The sequence below is a fragment of the Asterias amurensis genome, chromosome 9 (genome assembly GCF_032118995.1).
Source record: "Asterias amurensis chromosome 9, ASM3211899v1".
Lineage (NCBI taxonomy): Eukaryota > Metazoa > Echinodermata > Asteroidea > Forcipulatida > Asteriidae > Asterias > Asterias amurensis.
The window spans coordinates 11,741,193-11,761,731 of NC_092656.1; the positions used below are offsets into that span (position 1 = coordinate 11,741,193).

The following is a 20,539-nucleotide window of genomic DNA, read 5'->3' on the forward strand; positions in this document are numbered from 1 at the left end:
AGCGTGAGACAGCCCAATTGCGTGAGTCTCACGCCTAATGCGGGAGACTTGGTAGGTCTGGTTTTTAGAAGTATGCAAGGTACATCGTCTAACCCAAAACGAGGTGGGCGCAGCCACTGCAAGTAGTGGCGGACTAGCGAAATAGCTTCATTTTGGGTTAGAATTATGATGCCATGCATAAATATTGAAAGAGGCGTGTAACACCTTCACCAATATTACATTTCGAAATATTTGTGTAAAGGATTTTCATCATCTAGCGGGGTGCCGCGCGAAGCGTGGCATCCCGCTAGTGACAAATAATAATGAAACTGTTTGCTTTGTGTTTATTAGCCACTGGATGCGTGTCGCGTTTGCTGTTCGCCAAGTGACGGTCTTTGACGTAATTCTAAATTTGGTGCTCAACACCAAATTTAGTGTTGGGCTCAAATTTTGTTCTCAGTTGATCGGACCGCGCCGCTGGTGGGAAAGTGGTGAGTAAACAAAATAACGATTTTACTGTCTATGTTCTACTTTTACTTCAATCGTTACTCGGCTATATTCATTTTATGACATAAACGTATGAGGAGCATTCTCATTTAGTAACTCAAAGACACAACTCGCTGTTTACCGAGATTCATTCAAACCCACACTTCGCACACCGCCACCGCGCGCTAGTCACTAGCAATAGCATGAATGAATGAGTGTCAGTGTCACTGTCACTTGTCAGTGACCAGCATGACCGGTGTCACTCACACACGAATTCACTGGTCAGTCCTAGCTCAGACGGGTGCTTCTTTGCTCAACACTAACACTAACAGTGACTGTTCACTCAGTCCATGGTCGGTTCCGTATGGTCAGTCAGTGCTACCATGGAGGAACATGTACAGGATTCAAATGTAGTAAGGAACAGATCCTTGCTCGACTTGCTTGTGTAAACCACGGAGGAAGAACCTACTTCTAAAAACTACAAGGCTCCCCAGTAGTTTCTAGATATAGTGTAAAGTAAATCAAGCCAAACTCAATTTGAATTTTTAATGCCATTTCTTTGTAGTTTGAATATGTTTAGAACTTAAATAAACAGAAGTATTGCTCAATACTCCTTTGTGCCTACTCGAAAGCTAAATATTCTATGCTTTTTATGGGCCCCCTCAAACCATGGAGGATTCCTCAATGCTCCAACTCAGTCACCTTCTTGTGCTCTGTTTTGTTTTTTGTTTGTTTTCCGTAATTTATATTTTTCCTTTTCTTGTTGTTGATGTTGTATTATAAATGTTTATAAAATATAGGCCTACTTCAAGTATTGTCATCATTCCAAATATGCTTGTAAAACAATTATATTTCTAATCTTTATTCACACCTATTCGTTTTGTTTATTTGTTTGGATTTGGAAATAAAGTGAGTTGAATTGAATTGAATTCGAACTCTGTGATAAACGGTACTATATTAAACAAATCCCATTATTTATTTCATATTGTACTAACCAGTTTTCTAGTTCACAACTGCCGTAAGTTTGTATTTATTAATTATGCGATTTTTTTAAATTTTTTTTAACTACTCCTTTATTCATAAAGAAGTAGATTTGATACTTTGCACTGTGAAAGTTTACTCAGTAGAACTTAGCAGACAATTGCGAAACAAGGCTCAAGAAATGATGTAGTAAAAAATCTAGGAGTAGATGGAAGTAGACTAAAAAGGTTTGCGGTAACACAGTGTGAATATCTCTTTGAGTAGTGTGGCCATGAAAAGAACCGGTGGTTAACGACTCAACTAGACTCAGATAACTCTCCTTATGGCACCACCACTTTCTCACTCATTTTTACAAAAAGGGATATCTCATTGAGATAAACAAGATGCAATATTATTTCATATCGATGATGACAAAGTGGTGGCGCCATTAGCAAACTTTTCCCTAGACTCAACTAGATGAACTAGACCACTCGGCCGCAACAAGTGGTGTCTCTTTTTATTTCATCTGCATTATTATTTCATTACTTCAATACAGATCATGGCAGACACCACCCACAATGAAGTTTTTGATCGACTGAGTCAGAGTTTCAAAGAAAGTAATTTGAGTCAGACGACCTCGTCGGCGAGTCTGTCACTGCTAAACACGACACCATCCGTTGTCAGCCAACCTGCAGGCAAGCCTGATGAGAAACTGCAACAATACATTGGGTAAGAAACAATGATAAAAGCAATAGACCATGTGAACCTTGTTTACAATAAGTGTGACCTTGTACATTCTCTCAGTATTCTGGCAGGTAAGATACTACACTGGTCCTACACTGCCCCCTTTCATCATTATCGAAAGTTGATAAGAATTAGACAGTGCAATCTCCATAAAATATAAGATTTTATGTTTACTTCCATTAGGGACCATTGCCTACAAGCTCTGCTTTATATATTTGGATCACATTGTCATTTTTGTGTTGATGTATAGACGTTGTGACCTACATGTATGTTTACATTAAAATCGCCCTCTGTTGACAAAACACTGTATACATCATTTTTTGCCAGGCATAAAAGATGCGTAGTCATGGTAAGATTGCATACACTTTCTAGCTGGCTGGCAAAACACAAAGGTTTTGCCTTGCTGTATGTGCGTGAATCATTAAATGGGTTTCGAGTGACATAAGAGGTCACATCTATAGTTCTAACTTGTATTTGGATATTCCGGAAGGTTGTAATCTTCCAGCTGATTGATCAATTGAGTGATAATGTCTTTTAATTTGTTGAAACTGTGGCAAATAAATGACTCTTGAAACTTAAACCTTGTTATTGTTACGGAGGTCAGCCAAATTTTAAACAAATTTGTTTGAAATTGTTTTGTTTTTAGTTACAAGGAGTGGCTGGACACAGTCAAGCGTGATTATGAATCTGCTCTGGAAGCCAGAAGAATCTCCAACACATCAGAAGATCAAGATCAACTTAAAGAAAGGTATAATTTTTATGAATTTTATGAATACTTTACGAATGTAATTGTTTTGTGGCAGTGTCATGGCCAAGCTGTAAAGAGCACCAGATTCAAGCTCTGGTGTTTGATCAGCAGAGTGTGGGTTCGAGTCCTGGCGTGACATTTGGTGTCCTTAAGCAAGACACTTAAGCCAAGCTTCTGATGGAATATGCCCAAGCCTATGTCCCTATGGACTGTAAAGGGGCTAATCCTGTTTCAGCCCCAGGAGTGGGTGGCAACGACACCTGGAAAAAAATAGATTGTAGCCGACACCTTTTAATCAAATATTGTTGCAAGATCTGAGCGCTGTACATGTAGGTATTTTGAGTAACATTAACTACCATGCGATTGGAATCCCCTGAGGGAGAAGATTTGGTTCTGAGACGAACCAGGGTCTCTAGGTTTCAAAGGCCATGTCCAGATTGGCGACTATATCTAAATAAATCTGCCTGAATGATTTTCTCAGATTCAGACTTTGGGGAATACAATCTGATACATTTGTCCATAACAACATTACTTCAAAGTGAAATGATTTTCAAAATGCTTTCTTAAGCTGCTGTACTTAATACCAAGTACATTTTGTATGTTGCCAACAATTTTAAGAGTGGACAAAAACTCTTTCGGTTGCATCTCCTAAACTCTTAAGTTCACTCCATTTTAGTTTATAAGAAAGCTCCTCTCTAGAACAGTTCAAGTCTTGTTTGAAGACACCCTTTTGTTAGCTAGCTTGTATTTTCAAAGCGTGCATTTTACTTCTTCTTTTTTTTCTGTCATTTTTGTTTTCAACACACCTAGTTTTCACCCTTTCACTTTCCAAAAGTGCTTTGAAACTTCTTTGTAATTTTGCGCTATATAAAAATTGTTCATTATTATTTTATTTACTAAACATAATATGTGAAATGTTAATGTTATGTTCTTGAAATGTTCTTGTAGGACTCTGAGACTTCAACAACAACTATTGCAAGAATCCACAAACCACTCTCTGAAGGAACTTGCAGTCAAAAGGTAAGTCTCAACATTTCTCTGCATGTGAAATTGTGATTCAGGTTGACTTATAGTTCCTCTCTCTTCTATCATGCTTACTCCACGTTACTAGGCTTTCTTTGCTTACACAACTAGGGCAGAGTTAATGTTTGCTTGGTAAGTGGATAATGGTGATCATAAGCGCAGAACTCGGCGGTAAGCAGAGCTATGAAATTGTGCCCTGCTCCTTTCATAGGTTGTCTCATAGTTCAGACTGGAATGAACACAAATGGTTGATCCAAAGTCACAAATTCTTTTGAACAGTTTAGGAAAATAAGAAACAGTGGATGCCAAACTCTGGCAATTGCCTGTACATATATGTAGATGTCGGGCCTGAAATTTCCTTTTTGAACATGTTGAAAGGGCAAGGCCATTTTCAGTTTGCAAAGGGCACTTCCCTTTGAACAATCTTAAAGTCTATGGGAGACTTTTGACATGTTTGAAGGGCACCAAGGCCAACACTAGGGGCAATAAGAGCCATGTCCTCCGTTGCCTAAGTGTAATTCCAGGCCTGAGATGTAGTCTAAATATGCTGTTTTGTTTGTTTCTGATCTGACCAGATTGCAGCTCAGTGATACCCTGTTGCAGACCCTCTTCCCCGCTTCTAGCAACCAGGCATCCCTCGAGCAGAGAGACAAGTTCAACGACTCCACCTCAAAGCAGATTGAACTGGTGACAGAGGTCATAGGTCATCAGAAGGTCTGCCAGCGTGTGCAAGAGGAACTGGATGCAGTGAGGAAAGAATGTCTAGGTAAACCATAGAAACATATCCTGGAGAATGCTGAACTTGGCCACTCTCTTTGTTTTCTGTGGGCGCGATGTAGCGGCACCATGTGATACGTGTGTATGGAAAAACGTTCATGGCGTGACACTTGTGTATGGTAAAATGAGCATCACGTGACGCGAGTGAATGGCAAAATGGCATTGCATATAGACCGCTTCTATGTGCTTTCATTGGTCAGTGTAACGTCTACTGTATGGCAAAAATACACACATAAAAAAAAATAGGGTACATGGGCCATAAAAATGGTCTCACAACGAAGCCACACGGACAATGGCACACGGGTTCTATTTCTATGAGGTAAACCAATACAGATGACAGACTAGAATAGATTTCAAAACGTTGGTTTTCACTAATATCAGTCTATCCATGGCATTGGTCCTATTTATCTTTTCAAAGTTAAGTTCAGAAGTATCATTTCAAAGTTAAGTTCAGAAGTATCAAACGGCTGGAAATTTTCGATCATCACGCATAAGTCCCTTCTGACTCTCACAGTTATCAAAACCAAATTGTATGGTTCCGCTCTTTCCAGCATGCTGCATGCAGCAGTTTAGTTATAGAACAGTCTGCTCCAGACGTTATTCAATTAAACAGGCTGAAACATCAGAAAAATTATAAAATAAACATGAAAACAAATCTGTTTACTTTGTACAACCCCTAATTTTCCCTTCACATCTGCCTTACGTCTGTCCCCCAAAACATTGTGGAAAAAATATTTGGCCCGAAATCTGTAAAAGAAAGATTTTGCGGAGCAGAATAACAAGGTTCTACAATTGTATTTAACTGTGAACAAATAAATAACGAACTGGATGCTTGATGGTTTTATTTTCCCGATCCATCATGTTAACAGAACACAAGAAAAAGAATCGGGAGGTGATGATGGAACTGCTTCAGATAAATGAGCAAAAGGAGAAACAAGCCAGTAACTATGACGACGATAAACAACAGCAGGCGTAAGTTTTGTTTCTTTTTTTTATTCAGAATTTCCATAGTACCTGAAAAAAATCTTGAACATTGAAGATGGAGGTACATATGTGTACAATAAAATTATCCACGGTTGTAGATCAACCTGATCAAAATCACTCAAACTAATTTGACTGTTTTTATTCGTTGGGAGCATGTTTGTCATTGTAGAAAAAATAATACCTAATGAGATACACAATCTGAGAAATGTTACCAACATGTTCAAATTTTGGGCTATTTGAACTGAAAGCTTATTTTACGCAACAACATTACTTCCATTTGAAATGATTTCCAATGTGCTCTATACTATTCAACTGAAAGCTGCTGTAGGCCAAATGGAAACCTTCCCTTAAAGGCAGTGGACACTATTGGTAATTGTCAAAGACTAGCCTTCACAGTTGGTGTATCTCAATATATGCATAAAATAACAAACCTGTGAAAATATGAGCTCAATCAGTCATCGAACTTGCGAGATAATAATGAAAGAAAAAAACACCCTTGTCACCTGAAGTTGTGTGCATTTAGATGGTTGATTTTGAGACCTCAAGTTCTAAATCTGAGGTCTCGAAATCAAATTCGTGGAAAATTACTTCTTTCTCGAAAAATATGGCACTTCAGAGGGAGCCGTTTCTCACAATGTTTTATACCATCAACCTCTCCCCGTTACTCGTCACCAAGAAAGGTTTTATGATCATAATTATTTTGAGTAATTACCAATAGTGTCCACTGCCTTTAAACACATAACAATGAAAACATAGGGTGCGTTCGATAAAAGCTTCCCTGGGTTGACCGTGGTGCTCACTCGGGCGAGCCCCCGACAAGAGCTAATTGAACGATCACTCACCCTCTCATGGTGACATCATGCACCTAGGGGCAGCCCCAAAGTGACTCGTTCCACAAGCAGGGCACTTGGGGCTGTCCTGGGTGAGCCCCTGGAATCCTGTCAAAGCAATTAAAACGTATCGGGGCAGACTGGGGTTGACCCAGGGAAGCTAATCGAACACACCCATAATGTCGGTGGCTTTCAAATTCCTGAAGACGGTTCTCTTACTTTTTGTTGTTTTAGTGAAGAAGAGATCAACAGAATCCTGTCCCACATCACGATCGGTCGTAACATTCTTCAGGGTCTTGTTGTTGGGAGCGGAGTCAACTGGGCGGAGGATAAGGATCTTAAAGAAGTCATGCTCGGACTCGGTAAACCTGTCCAACTGTAGTCAGCAAAGGCTGAGGCAAAGACCAAACATTTAAACCATTCAGCTGCTTGAGTTGGTAGCAGAACTGGCTTTGAACTAAGTGTATACTTGATACTGAGATTTGAAGTTACACCATGTGAATCTCTTTTGAGTAGTGTTGACTCTAAACCAGTGGTTAACCATTCAACGTTTCAGTCAGTATGCTCCGATTATCTTCAGGAGAATGCTGGACTCTGTCGCATGATGCTGCTTACAATGTAGGTGCTACGCTCAGTGGTGCATGAAAGTGGGAACTAGAGGCTGGGCTTGGGACGGTGAAGTGTGTTGGCTATGTGTAGGCTTGAGTGGGACAGAAACCTGAACTGAAACCCACTGGGAGTGAGTAGGGAGTGTACTCACTGAACTGAATCAGTTGGTGACAAGCACAGGGAAGGAGGGGGAACCTAGAGGAGACTGAGGGTATAGATGACCCAAGCCTAAGGGGTAGGGGTTAGAGTGAGCAGCAAGTGTGTGCTCACTGAACTGAACCAGTTGGTGGCAAGCACAGGAAAGGAGAGGGAACCTAGAGGAGACTGATGGTATAGACGACCCAAGTCTAAGGGGTAGGGGTTAGAGTGAGCAGCAAGTGTGTGCTCACTGAACTGAACCAGTTGGTGGCAAGCACAGGGAAGGAGAGGGAACCTAGAGGAGACTGATGGTATAGACGACCCAAGTCCAAGGGGTAGGGTATAACAACACCAAGGATGCCTCGTACATGTAAGTGAGGCACCATTGATTACTGTAGCTCAGGAGCTCAAGGAAACCAGTAAATAAGGGTCATGCTAGGTGAACCAGAAACATCAGGGTTACCTTGCGTACTCTACAACAAGCGTTCTTACCCTGTGCTTTTGCCGTAGTCCCCTATGCAAAGTTTTACTACAGATTTACACTTTCCTCATAGAGAAATTGCTGTGCTTCTACAGTGTTCAAGAGCGAGTTCATTTTTGCTTGAAATTTTATAGCCGCACACTGTGTTAAAAACGGAAAGGATTGAAGAAAAGGGTACACGCACACAGTACCAACTTGGTCCCAGGAGTTTGAATAATTATGTGCGCGAAACTTGCTGAGTCTATACACAGGGAATAATTTATAACATGAACTGCAAGATTTTGAACATTATAATCTAAATCAAATGTTTTTTTATTTCAATGTAAATAACCTTAGTGTTTTTTATAAATTGTACATATTTTTTAATTGTTAGTAAATTTTTTGTCAAGAGGTTTTCTTCAGAAAGGGGTTTATTAATCTAGTTCAATTCAAAGATTTGTACAACATTCTCTCTCAAATGGCTGGAAAACAAAGATATACAGTAAACTATCTCTGGGTTCTTGCTTTATACACTTCTCTCATTACATGAAAATATGTATTAATAACTTACAAAGGAAAATTATGTTAAAGATGCTATGTCAGATTTTTGGCCGATTTGACCCAAAAATTTGGATTTAAAAATTCAATAGGTATTTTGATGGTGGTCGAGAAAGTTACAAGCTTTCATTTAAGCCATTGCTCGACAAAGTCCGCCAATTATTAGTAGCAGTGAAAAAAGTGCTCAAAATTAGTTTTTTGTCGGGATCCCGACAATGTATCATGTGACCAATTCTTATGTGGTTTATAAGAAACGTTTTAAATTTTTGTCATGGTTCCTGACCATTAAAAGTGAAAGTTAAACCTTTTTTATTGTCAGAGCGGGTGATACTCTTTGAAATACCATTCACTCAAAAAAATCTATTTTTTAATGTTTGGGCCAAAAATCTGACATAGCATCTTTAATATTCTAAAAGGGTCCTTATATGAAAGTGCAAGGAAAATAAAAAGTCTCAAACCTCATGTTAAAATGGCGTAAAATGTAATTTTATTCGATAGGCCTACTCTTTCTTAGTGAAATTTGAATCATTACGTCATCGAACATCAAAAACAAGTGGGGTCTATACAACACAACAATTGTCAAAAGGTCAAGTATCATGGTATTTTGATTCAATATGAAAATACATGAATGATTTAAAAAATATCCGTACAGCCACGTACAAACTGCATGTTTGCTATGTACAATGTACATATAATTTGAAATGTAGCTAGCGAACGCTTTTGGTTCTTGAACAAAATTGCACATGAAAATTGCACATCGAACACACAGTGGCATTTTACATTGTTTAAAGGCAATGGACACCTTTGGTAAATGCGGTACAGTCTGTGAAAACTTTGACTCAATTGGTCATCGAAGTTGCAAGAGAAAAAGCAAAAACACCCTTGTTACATGAATTTGTGTACTTTCAAAAACATTGTCAAATGCCTAAAAAAGGCTTCAAGCCCGAGGTATAGTATTATTTGAGCGAGAAACCTCTTTCGCAAAAATAACATACTTTTAGAGGGAGCCGTTTCTAAACATGTTTTACTATCAACAGCTTGCCATTGCCTGTGTCCAAGTATGCAAGTTTCCATGCTTTAATTGTGGGTAATTACCAATAGTGTTCAGTGCATTTTAAAGCGAGGTTGTAGATTTGAAAGTCTACCCTACATGTATCTAAAATTTCTAGCACAATGCTGCAGTATATATATAGTTATTGCCCATAAAACAAGGTTTTTAGAACTGGTCTGAAGTTTTTTCATTGAAAGTAAATTTATAATAAAAATTAAAAATACTGACACATGTACATGTATTCACCATACCTGGCAAGTTCTGTTGGCTTTGCAACTCAAGTCTTATACACCGGAATTTGTATATGTCGCGCTAGCAAAGTGGAAGGGGCATCTGCATGTACATGAAGTGTCTGCCTTGTCTATGTGTTTTAAAGACAGTGGACACATCACTATTGGTAATTGTCAAAGACCAGTCTTCTCACTTGGTGTATCTAAACATATGCATAAAATAACAAACTTGTGAAAATTTGAGCTCAATTGGTCGTCGAAGTTGCGAAATATGAATGAAATAAAAAATACCCTTGTCACACGAAGTTGTGGATGTGCTTTCAGATGCTTGATTTCGCGACCTCAAATTCTAAACTTGAGGTCTCGAAATCAAATTCATGGAAAATAACTTTTTTCTCGAAAACTACTTCACTTCAGATTGAGCCGTTTCTCACAATGTTTTATACTGTTAACCTCTCCCCATTACTAATTACCATGTGAGGTTGTATGCTGGTAATTATTTTGAGTAATTACATACCAATAGTGTCCACTGTACAAAGATTTGACATTGGAGATAAAGAAGTCCACATAATGTAGGGACTGAAACACAATGTGGACTTAAACACGTCCACGCAGTGCTATTCACAGTGTTGACAAATTTGATTTTCCTTAATGGTACAAAACCAAGGAAGTTTTACACAGTGAATCAGGGATGTGATTCCTCCATAAAGCCCCATAGTGCAGAGTAGGGCTTTTAAAACTATAATATAAATGATAATAATTGGGCTTCATGCTCGCAAGTTTTCAAGCCTGCATGCTTTTGCGCTTTGTGCTCAGAGTTCAGTTTTTGCTTTTTGAACGGCCTGTCACATCCCTGGTGACTGCAATACAGAGTTGTGTGTGTGTGTGTGCTAATATTCAGTACCTTATGGAGACCAAGGACAAAATAAGGTTTCCATATGAAAGTTCTAAAGACTGGGGTACTCCACAATGAAATTTCATGAACAGGGTCTTTGGTAACATGATAACCCACACCCCCTGAAGACTCAGAAACCGGAACTTGAGTCCAATGCACTATACAGCACTGCCACAACACGCCAGCCAGAAACCATTGTGCGCAACCAATTGTCCACCCGATCTAAAAAGGGCGTAAACGTTAGCGTGCAAGTATGCAACGCGTTTACACGAGTGGAACGACCACTTTTTTGATGAGAGACCAGTAGTTATTAAGGTTAGAGCAGCTCCTAACTACATGTACAACCAATTTTATCAATTGCCAACTCTTCATCTGTATGATGCTACATGTAGATCACTGGAAAACAAGTTTGATTTTCCCAATCACTGCCTTTGGTTGTTCGGAACAAACCAAGAGTTGAGCAGAATCACAAGGGGGTGAGAATACCGGCCCTTTCCCAAAACCCCCTGTTCCGTTCCTGATAAGTACAGACTACATGTATATGAAATGCATAATTATGTAGCTTGACATGCTTGATGGCGAAACAGGGACAACTAAGAGTTAAATGTTAAAAATAAACATTGAAGTGAACATCCAACTTCAGCCCACGTTTCTAGCAGATGCAACAGTTGATGTTGTGTATTCATGATATGTTACACACTCAGTTTGTTGGTTTTCCAAGTTGACACTAAAAAAGAATAAAACAAGAAAAATAGCAATTAGCTAATGGGAAACTATTTACAAATGAAAATGACTTGTGGTAGCAAGGCACAAACTGTTCATGTTTTTCAAACCCTAGCAGCGTGCAGCGTCTCCGTAAGAAAATGGTCTGATGGCTAAATGCTAATTAAAACACCGTAGGCACGTTCAAAATTCAATGTTGAAAATAAAGCTGGTGGACAAGTCAAATGACAAGCTATTTAACTGGCCCTGCTGGCTACTCACAAAACAAATTAAAGAAAACCCATCTGCTCGCTCACAGAGTTTTTCTCAAAAGCAAGTAATGCGCCCTAGGGTTGAAGTGCGAGCCAGTAACACTCCCCAGCTTTCTAAATGTTCAATAGATGGATTGCAATACGCGTCATTGACTGCGATGTTTGATGTATTATTAGCAAGGGGATTTTTCCCTCGTTAATACATCAAAGATGGCGGTCGATGACACACATTGCAATCCATCTATAGAGAAAAGTAGATATCGTTAACATCAAAACTTTTAAAAAGAAACTGCAGAGAAATAAATGGTCTTCAACTTGCCTTTTTCTTTCTGGGACAGTAACAGCAAGCCCTGAAGATAAAATAAATAAAATCTGGATTACATTTTTCAAATGTTTGGTTCAAAAATCTTTTAACAAGAACGACTGCGCCCCTTATAGTTATATGCACTATATATTTAAGTGATAAATTGAACATACATGTATTGTTCCTCGTCTTTACAAATGGCAACCCCAAAAACAGGTCACAGTAGTGCCCTCAAGAGTCCTCTTTCTTTTTCTGAAAATTGCGTGGTCACCGATCGTTATCTTTCGTGTTATAAACATTTCTGAAGGGATATAACCGCGAGCGACCGGTCGGCGCATGAAAGAGTTAAATGTAATCTAAATGTTTCTTACCACGTTGGTTGATGGCCCATAATGTATGGAACTGTCTGATGGTCTTTGTGGCAGTAGTCTTTACAAGATTGACAAATCCCTGCAATGTAATACAATGGGGGAAAAAAACAGAGTAAATAATAATAACAGAACAAGAATAATGAGTGCACAATCACCAATTTAATGTGCAATGTAACAAAATAAAAAAACGAGTTTTGAGGTTGAACAAAGATATCGACAAAATAGGGACACCGCCTATTAGGCCAGATAGCTCAGTTGGTAGAGCGCCGGCACGTTAATCCGGAGGTCTTTGGTTTGAATCCCACTCTAGTAAATTCTTTGTTCAACCTCAAAACTCAATTCTTTGTTCAACCTCAAAACGCATTTCATAGTTTACCCAGTCAGTTTCCCTTGTGGTTTATATTGATAAAATAAAAAAATAAAAGAACAAATCCGAGTGAACAGTCATTTATAAATATAACATGGTTTTAGGGTAAAAAAATTGATATTAGCGACCCATGGTATCGGAAGTAACAAACTAGTTCCTGAGGCGAATCCGAGGGAACTAGGGAACCGGTACTTCTTCAATATCTCAGGGAGCTAATATCGACTGCTCACAAAAAAGAAATCTTGTTATATTTGTTTAACTATACATCATTGTATTCAGTGCACCGGTACAACATCATTGAGCACCGGAAAACCTAGATTGACAGTAGCGTATGTCACTACCGTCTTTCGAAAACACTACAATTTAAGACACAATGACTGCAGTCGAGGCCAACACAACTTCAAAGCTAACTTCCAAAACTTTAATTTAGTCGAACTTAAAACGTCACTGAGGTAAATTGAAGGTCACGTGGTGTGTTGTAAACCAATACAAAATGCATTTAAACCTGTAAACCGAACTGATTTAATTGGCCCAACTAATGACAAAATAGTACAAAATTAATGCCAAGTTAGCCAGTCTGGGGTTGTGGGAGTAAAAACATCTTAATGGTACTTACAATTGAAAGCACAATCTTTACAAGTGAAGTAATCCATTGAGAGCCTTTTGTCCTTGTCAAATGTACTAGCGAAACATTGCTTTGGCATCTCACTGCAACAAAGAGGAAAAAGTTATCTATCTCTTGCAAGCATTTTGCAGAGATTCAATAGATGTTTTAACTTTAAAATTTGGTTCTACCCTTACACCGATGTATTCTGTATAATATACATGGCCGCTGGCAGATAATTGTGGAGGAATCACACAAATTTCACGGCTCGATAATAAGCTAGTAGGTGGCACACCGTTTGGCTTACGTAACAAGAAACTTCATTTATGTCTATTGTCTACTTCTTCTCACCAATACTCTTGGTTTTGCTGAGATATAGAACAAAGAGCCATTCCACCAGCTTTTTTTCAAGTAATGCATACTCTCTAAAACTCCTTGCCTGGTGCATGTTTCCCTCCATCTTACAATCTAGACAGTTTTAAGAGAAATATGAATTCTTACCTTTAGCTCCCCCCCCCCAAGTTATTTTTTGCATCATCAAGATTGGCTTATAACCTTGTTAACATGGTTAAAGGGCAAACTTGAATAAAAAACAAAACACAAACATGACTGACCTTTCTAGTTTGACCAGGCCAACAAGTACAACCTCGCTCCCAGGTTTCACAGCAAAGTCTAATACTGGATGACACCCTACGGGTAGGAGTCTGATAGCGTCCGACCTTTCTGCTTCAGCCAATGACAGCTCTTGTACAAACTCGTTGGAAATTACACGCCCCTTTTCAAATGGTCTGAAAGAGTGAAAAGATTATACTGCAGAGTACACAGTTTCAGGAGAACAAACCCCCCAAAACAAACATTGCATAAAATAACCAAACGACAAAACATAATTCCGAAAACAGCTTTGTATACATGTACCTACAGTAAAAATACTTGGCACTTTGAAACGCCCTTCTTCTCTTTATAACGAGGGTCGACTGCTTGCATCTTAAGATATTTTCATCTTGAAGGCAAAGTCAATTTGAAACCAGTTAATACTCACCCGAGAAGAATATATTGCACTTGCTCATCCAATGAGCTGATAACTGGATCTCCCCTCGCCTCCATCATTGATATTATTGCCTCTTTGATATCGGATAAACTAAAAAAAACATCACAAGAACGAATCAAGTCAATGTAATTGTCAAGAGGGTTTCGGGCTCTCAGGCCTGCAGTCCCAGCGTACATTTTGAACTCTGTACTAGTCCAACACTATAACATTGGCCTTGGGCCTACCATCCAAAATAAAATTTCAGACCAGAGAGTACTGGCCAAACACTAAAAACATTGTACAGCGCTTCGTAAAGTCTGTGACAAGGAAGGCGTTTAAATAATTGATTTATTTTTTTATTTTAAATAAAAAACATATCATTATTTAAGGAACACGTTGCCTTGGATCGGACGAGTTGGTCTATAAAAAGCGTTTGTAACCGTTTTTTATAAAATGCATATGGTAATGATGGTTGGAAAGATGTTTGAAAAGTAGAAGACATAGATCCACACAAATTTGCCTCGAAATTGCGTGGTTTTTCTTTTACTTCGCAAACTTTCACGGTTGGCCATTTAAATGGCCGACTGTGTTAGTCGACGAGGTAAAAGGAAAACCGTGCAATTTCGAGGAAAGTTTGTGTGGATCATTATTTTCTACTTCTACAACATCTTTCTACCTATATGCATTTTATAACAAACGGTTACAAACGCTTTTCAAAGACCAACTCGACCGAACCAAGGCAATGTGTTCCTTTAAATGTGAAGCCATGCACTGGCCAAACACTAAACACACTGGTCTCTGGTCAATAGTGAGCCATGTGCTGGCCCAAAACTAAAAACACTGGCCTGTAACCTACAGTCCAGTGTAAATGTTGAGCTTTGCCTGTGTAGATCTTTTAGATGATTCAGATTAGACTCACCTACTATGAGGTTTGAGCTTGACGTCTTGAAGTACAACATTCTTGTCTTGCAGTCGTACTGATATTGCAACAGGAAGTAGTGACGGAGTAGGCAAGTGATCTGTTAGATACCTTAATTGTATACAAATACACAAACCGACTAACTACATGTACTCACTCATGAACCACCATATATGAACTTCTATATAAAATAACAAACCTGTGAAAATTTAGGCTCAATCGGTCATCTGAGTTGGGAGAAAATAACGGAAAATCCACTCTTGTTTTTGCACGTTTCACTGGCTCATGACATGTGTTTTAAATAAATTTGTAATTCTCAATATCGAGAATTGATATTGTTTTCTCAAAAAGTAAAGCATTTCATGGAATAATATTTCAAGAGAAGTCTTTCACCACTACCTTCTGTAAACCCTGTAACTTATTTGTAAATCTGTGAACTTAAAAAAAAAATTCTGTACCGAAAGTGTCCAATGGCTTTAGAGTGACTCACCTGTCGTATGCATCCACCAATAACTGTGTACATATACTGAGCTCGGCGTGTAGGCCTTGTCTCTTAACCTCTAGTTCATGTAGACACTTTGCCATCGTCACGTCATCTTCACCTTGTTTTGATATGTAATAAATAAAACATCATTTTACAATGATTCATTAGAAGAAAGTGAGCACCACCACACCTACCAACAATTCAGATCCGTGAACTTTGAATAATTTGATAGATGAAATAGTTCTATTAATTATGGGGCAAAGAATATTACTTTGGTCGTAACATTACACAACATTATCCCTTTCAACTGTGCTCTACATGTGTATTTAAGTGACTGCTCTTTACTCTGACACTCATGTTCAGACAAACCCCTTGTAAATTATTTGCTAGAAAAACACGCTAGGGGTGTCAGCATCAACCCCAAATGGTGACTTTACTCGACTGTGCACCATACCCTGATAGAGCCCAAATGGTGACTTTTACTCGACTGTGCGCTTTGAGTACCTTGTTGGTAGAGACCTGCGCTATAAACTACGTCAATATTATTATCGCATTATGGAACTGGGATTAATAAACTTACCTCCTTGTAATGCTGCTATTTGTGTCTCGACTGTTTGAACACGCTGGGTAAACTCTCTCTTGAACTCTTGGAAGTACTGTTCATGGGCGGCAAGACCAAGCTTGAGATGCTCTGTTCAGGGGTGGACAAACAAGGCAATATAAAAGGTAAGGTATACCCTGTGGAAATATACTTGCTTAGTAAGCTAAGCCGCTTTCGATAGTGTAAAGCATTTTGAGAATAATTTCACTTTGAATTATTAATGTGGTTATGGATAACGATATAATTTATATGTGATGGGCTCTGCAAAAATGAGTCACAAGGGGGACAGTTGACTTATTGGGTTTTATACACATAGCTGAAAAGAGCATACACCTAGCTTCATTTTGACTTATCTTTACACACTTGTATGATGTTTGGTTCAAAAGATATGGCCTTTTGAAAAATAGATTATGTCACAATCTGAAAATTACCCATACTGGGGAAACAGCCTGTTTGGTGAAAACATTAACTATTGAGGTCTAGGATGAACAAAAAGTACATGTTTTATTCACCTTTATCAATCAAAAACAAAGTTTTTTTTCTTCAGATAATGTGAAAAAAATAGACCCTTAAGAAGCATTTTATTCACCGTCCCATCACTCAACAGCCCTGTACTGGAAAGGTGGTTGTGCGACAATTAAAGTGACTCATTTTTGTAGAACCTGTCACATATGTTAAACTGGAACCTGTGAAACATTTCCATCAGATACATTTCACAGATTGCGTATTCCAATTACAGATGATTCTTCCTACTTGGACAAAATTAGTCCAGGGGTGGATTTCACAAAGGTAGTCCTAACTTAGGACTAGTCCTAGGCAATGCTAAGAGATAGGACCAGTCCTAAGTTAGGATGAGTAACTGGTCCTAACTTAGGACCAGTCCTATCTCTTAGCATTGCCTAGGACTAGTCCTAAGTTAGGACTACCTTTGTGAAATCCACCCCAGTGCTCTTAACCGCTCGGCCAGGACATGACACAAAACAGGATACATGATTCTTACTCTGTAATGTGCCTTCAATAGGGGAGACTTCTCTGTGATTTGTGTCACCACTGTGATGAGCTGGAACAAAAGAACAACATCAAATCGTCAACAAGCTTTTATTTATCAAATCAAAAATGAAAAAAAAAAGAACGAACACGATTGCAGAAAAAAGGCAATGTGCCCAGAGCGCAGAATTTCCTGTTTCCGTAAACACCAATTCTTTAGGCACATGTACATGTAAGCAAAGCCATGGGGCCAAGATCACTCAAAAACCACAAGTTTGTAAAAAATTAGATTTAACCAGCAAGTCAAACCACAGAGAACTCAGCAGGGTGCTTCTGCAAAGAGCATGTCTTTAGTGCATTGGAGGATTATGTTCAGCAAGTAAAACCATGTTTTACACGTATGAACATTACAAGTACAGTCAAACGGAAATTCAACAGAAATTTTACATCAGAGAATGAGAGACTTTTGGACGGTCCTTTCTCACAGTTCTCGCAATCTAGTGCACGTGCTCATCAGTGTACATTGTGCGCAATACAGAGCATGTCCGCATACACTCAGAGCTGCAGAAAGGACCGCTATGTCTGCTGCCGCCAGCGTCTCAAAAAGTCTCTCATTGATATCCAACTACCTGTCCTGGATAAATTTTTACGAGACCCTTAAGTGACCAGCCATGGAGTTCACCAAACTCTTCCTAACTTACATGTAGGATTAACCATCAAGACTTTAGATGAGTGAAATTCTGCATCCAGTGACATAAGGACGCATTGAACCCATCCTCCTCGTCCTAACTCTTGTCTTAACTCAAGAATAGGATTAATCCTAGCGTTTTGTGAAATCGGCTGCTGGGCTTCTTAAAGAGGAGTATTGTTAATGAGAAATGATTCAGAATTTCCTTTACCTGCTTCTTGTATCAAGTTAACAAAGTAATTGTCTTCCGCTTTGTTCTTTTCCACTGACACCATTTTGATGAGATTGTCAAATGCCCAGTCAGCGTACAACTTGTCAGCAGAGACTTTCTTATTACAAATTGGACATTTGGACCTGGAGGAAGAAACACCAATGATAGAGAAAAACAATCTTTGAAGTATATGAAACTTTGTAAGGGCAATGGAATGGTGAGGTATCAACATGATACCACTCCAAGGTAGATTGTACTTTTGAGAACTTGTTTTGATATTATAACTACTACCGCAGAGGAGTAGATTTTCTGAATTTGGGAGACTTCTCAGTTCTGAAAAATGTACTCTGTCGTAGTAGAATACAAAGCAAGACAAGGTCTCCAAAGAACATAGTCTTCCTGGAATGTAGATACACACATGGTGTTCAGGTGCTACCGCAAACCAAACCGATCTTGAAAAGTAGAAAACAAGTATTGCACAATCAGTGAACATCTAAATTACATTTGGCGCTCTACCAACTGAGCTATCTAAAAGTGCCTTTTGTTGGCGGTCTCCCTATTTTCTTGATATCTTTGCTCAGGGGTGCCAGTCAGAACCCATTCAACCTGAAACTTCCCACAAACAAAGTCATTGACAAAATAGGAAAGAACACAACATCAGGTCTCAGTTGGGGGTCTAAATTGATAACTTAGTCTCAAAGAAGTTTGCTAAGCAGTGATTTCTGCTCAACAGCTTTATGAAATTGGACCCTGGTGAAAATGAAAACCACAAAGACTGCTCATCCCTACCTCCTATTAACACACTCCTTGATGCATTTACCACAAAAGCGGTGACCACATGGCGTGATGTATGTGTTGTTCAGTTTCTCCATGCAAACCGGACATGTAAAGTGTTCAGATACCGCTTTTACCTGTCAGCAAACATGATAAAAGCCAATCCAAAAAGAGACCATGGTTAAATTGTTATAATAACAAAATAATAGACTAATCGAAAGGAAACAGTCTGTCTCTAGCAGTAGTAAGAGTTTCAACAATCGAGAAAGACCCTGCTTGGGTTGAAATGTCACTGCAGGCCAGTACTATATTTTGCATAACCTTTTGGTTGCAATCAGCTGATTCTATTTTCTCAGTTTCATTAATCGTAACCCTCGCTCAATCCTCCCAATGGTTATAGACTCTCAGGAGGATGGACGGTTATGATTATTGCAACTACAGTGTACATCTACATGTATGCTACTTGTCAAAGCGTTTTTAGCATATCGACAAGTTGCGAACACAATGAAGAAGTTTCAGTTTAAGATGTGGGAGGAAAACCCCAGGGAACTTTTTTAGGGAAAACCCACGCAGTCAGGTAGGGACTGAAAAATACCAATACAAATAGTGTCCCGATAGGATTCGAACAGGAGTCCCAGTGGTGGATGGCACAGAAAGGTGCATGTACCACTGCGCCAAGTGTAGCACCAAGTTCCATAATCCATTTGCGATATCTTCATGAAGCTCTTACTCTTAATAGGGTTGTCAAGTGATGATCGAGGGTTAGGATTATCTCAAAATACATACGATGATTGATAATGACGTCTTTACCGTGTAATATTGAATGTCTCAGCCAGTCCATTGCTGGTCACAAACTGACCAATTCCAAATAATCATAGGACCCTCATATATACAGCCGCCGACAAATTTTACGACCTCGCCACCATTTTCCAGCCGTTTTTTTTTTTTTTTTTTTTTTCTTTCTTCTCAGGTAAGAAAACAATTCAGTGGTTTTGGAGTTAATTAACGGCGGATAAATTGGTGGCGACGTGCGGAAAATTATCCACAGCCCCACTTATGTGGCCAAGATCTGGAATTCATACTTCACAAAGTCAAACAATTTTAACGATACAGAAAAGAGACAGTGAGAAAGTCAAAGTGTAACCATCCTCCACAGAGGAAGGGGTGAGGAGGTGTATAACTTAGGTTTAAACTTTAATTTGGGGCCTAGCTGTTTGTTTTTTGAGTAGGTTCCCTTATTTTAAAACACGTAGTAAACTTCACGAATTAATCAAATAATCATACCCCATACACAAATAACCCGCACTCACTCAGCTCAGTCAGTACTTTTCTGTCTGTAGCATCAGACGACGTGTGTATTCAGTTCAGTGTCATAATCTGCTGTACTGTTAGACCAAGTAACTGGGGCGCTGTACTCATTTGACATTATCGGTCCGACCCATAATGTCAAAATTTCGAAAAAAGAAGTAAACAGCGCCCCAGTTACTGTACTACCCCATCCATGTCAAATCAAATAAAGTAAAGGCAGCCAGTAGTAAAGTAAAGTAATCATGACCGGATTCAGTTTAACTCACGGGAATCGAAAGGGGTAACTCTTCGCCATCTTCCATGTCTGATCGAGATGTGTTCTTACCTAACAATGAAGTGTTACAAAAGACCTAAATAGACTAACTCATACAAAATAAAAATAGACATTACACAAATTCATTGACATCCAGAGTTTTCATCATCGATGTAAATGACACTGGAGGGCGCC

General features: G+C 38.9%; 2 protein-coding genes across 3 annotated transcripts; one reads left to right on the forward strand and one right to left on the reverse strand.

The window, feature by feature from the left end:
* Window positions 1-403: 403 nt before the first annotated feature.
* On the forward strand, window positions 404-11,129 carry LOC139941838 (centromere protein H-like). The gene is made up of 7 exons (XM_071938463.1): window positions 404-470; window positions 1,982-2,154; window positions 2,816-2,917; window positions 3,866-3,937; window positions 4,516-4,706; window positions 5,587-5,689; window positions 6,766-11,129. Exons 2-7 carry the CDS (start codon window positions 1,985-1,987, stop codon window positions 6,911-6,913), a joined length of 786 nt encoding a protein of 261 aa, XP_071794564.1. The 5' UTR covers window positions 404-470; window positions 1,982-1,984; the 3' UTR covers window positions 6,914-11,129.
* Window positions 11,066-20,503, reverse strand: LOC139941836 (uncharacterized). Of its 2 annotated transcripts, none has more exons than XM_071938461.1 (13): window positions 20,358-20,503; window positions 18,799-18,920; window positions 18,010-18,152; window positions 17,124-17,183; window positions 16,103-16,213; window positions 15,529-15,640; window positions 15,039-15,149; window positions 14,132-14,230; window positions 13,707-13,880; window positions 13,105-13,196; window positions 12,122-12,200; window positions 11,766-11,796; window positions 11,066-11,199 (listed from the first exon to the last, which is right to left on the reverse strand). In XM_071938461.1, the coding sequence occupies exons 1-13, from the start codon at window positions 20,391-20,393 to the stop codon at window positions 11,173-11,175; spliced, it is 1,197 nt and encodes a 398-aa protein (XP_071794562.1). In that variant the 5' UTR covers window positions 20,394-20,503; the 3' UTR covers window positions 11,066-11,172. The 2 variants fall into 2 exon arrangements, with proteins under 2 accessions (XP_071794562.1, XP_071794563.1); XM_071938462.1 differs by having other exon boundaries at window positions 20,417-20,472.
* Between the last annotated feature and the right edge of the window lie 36 nt (window positions 20,504-20,539).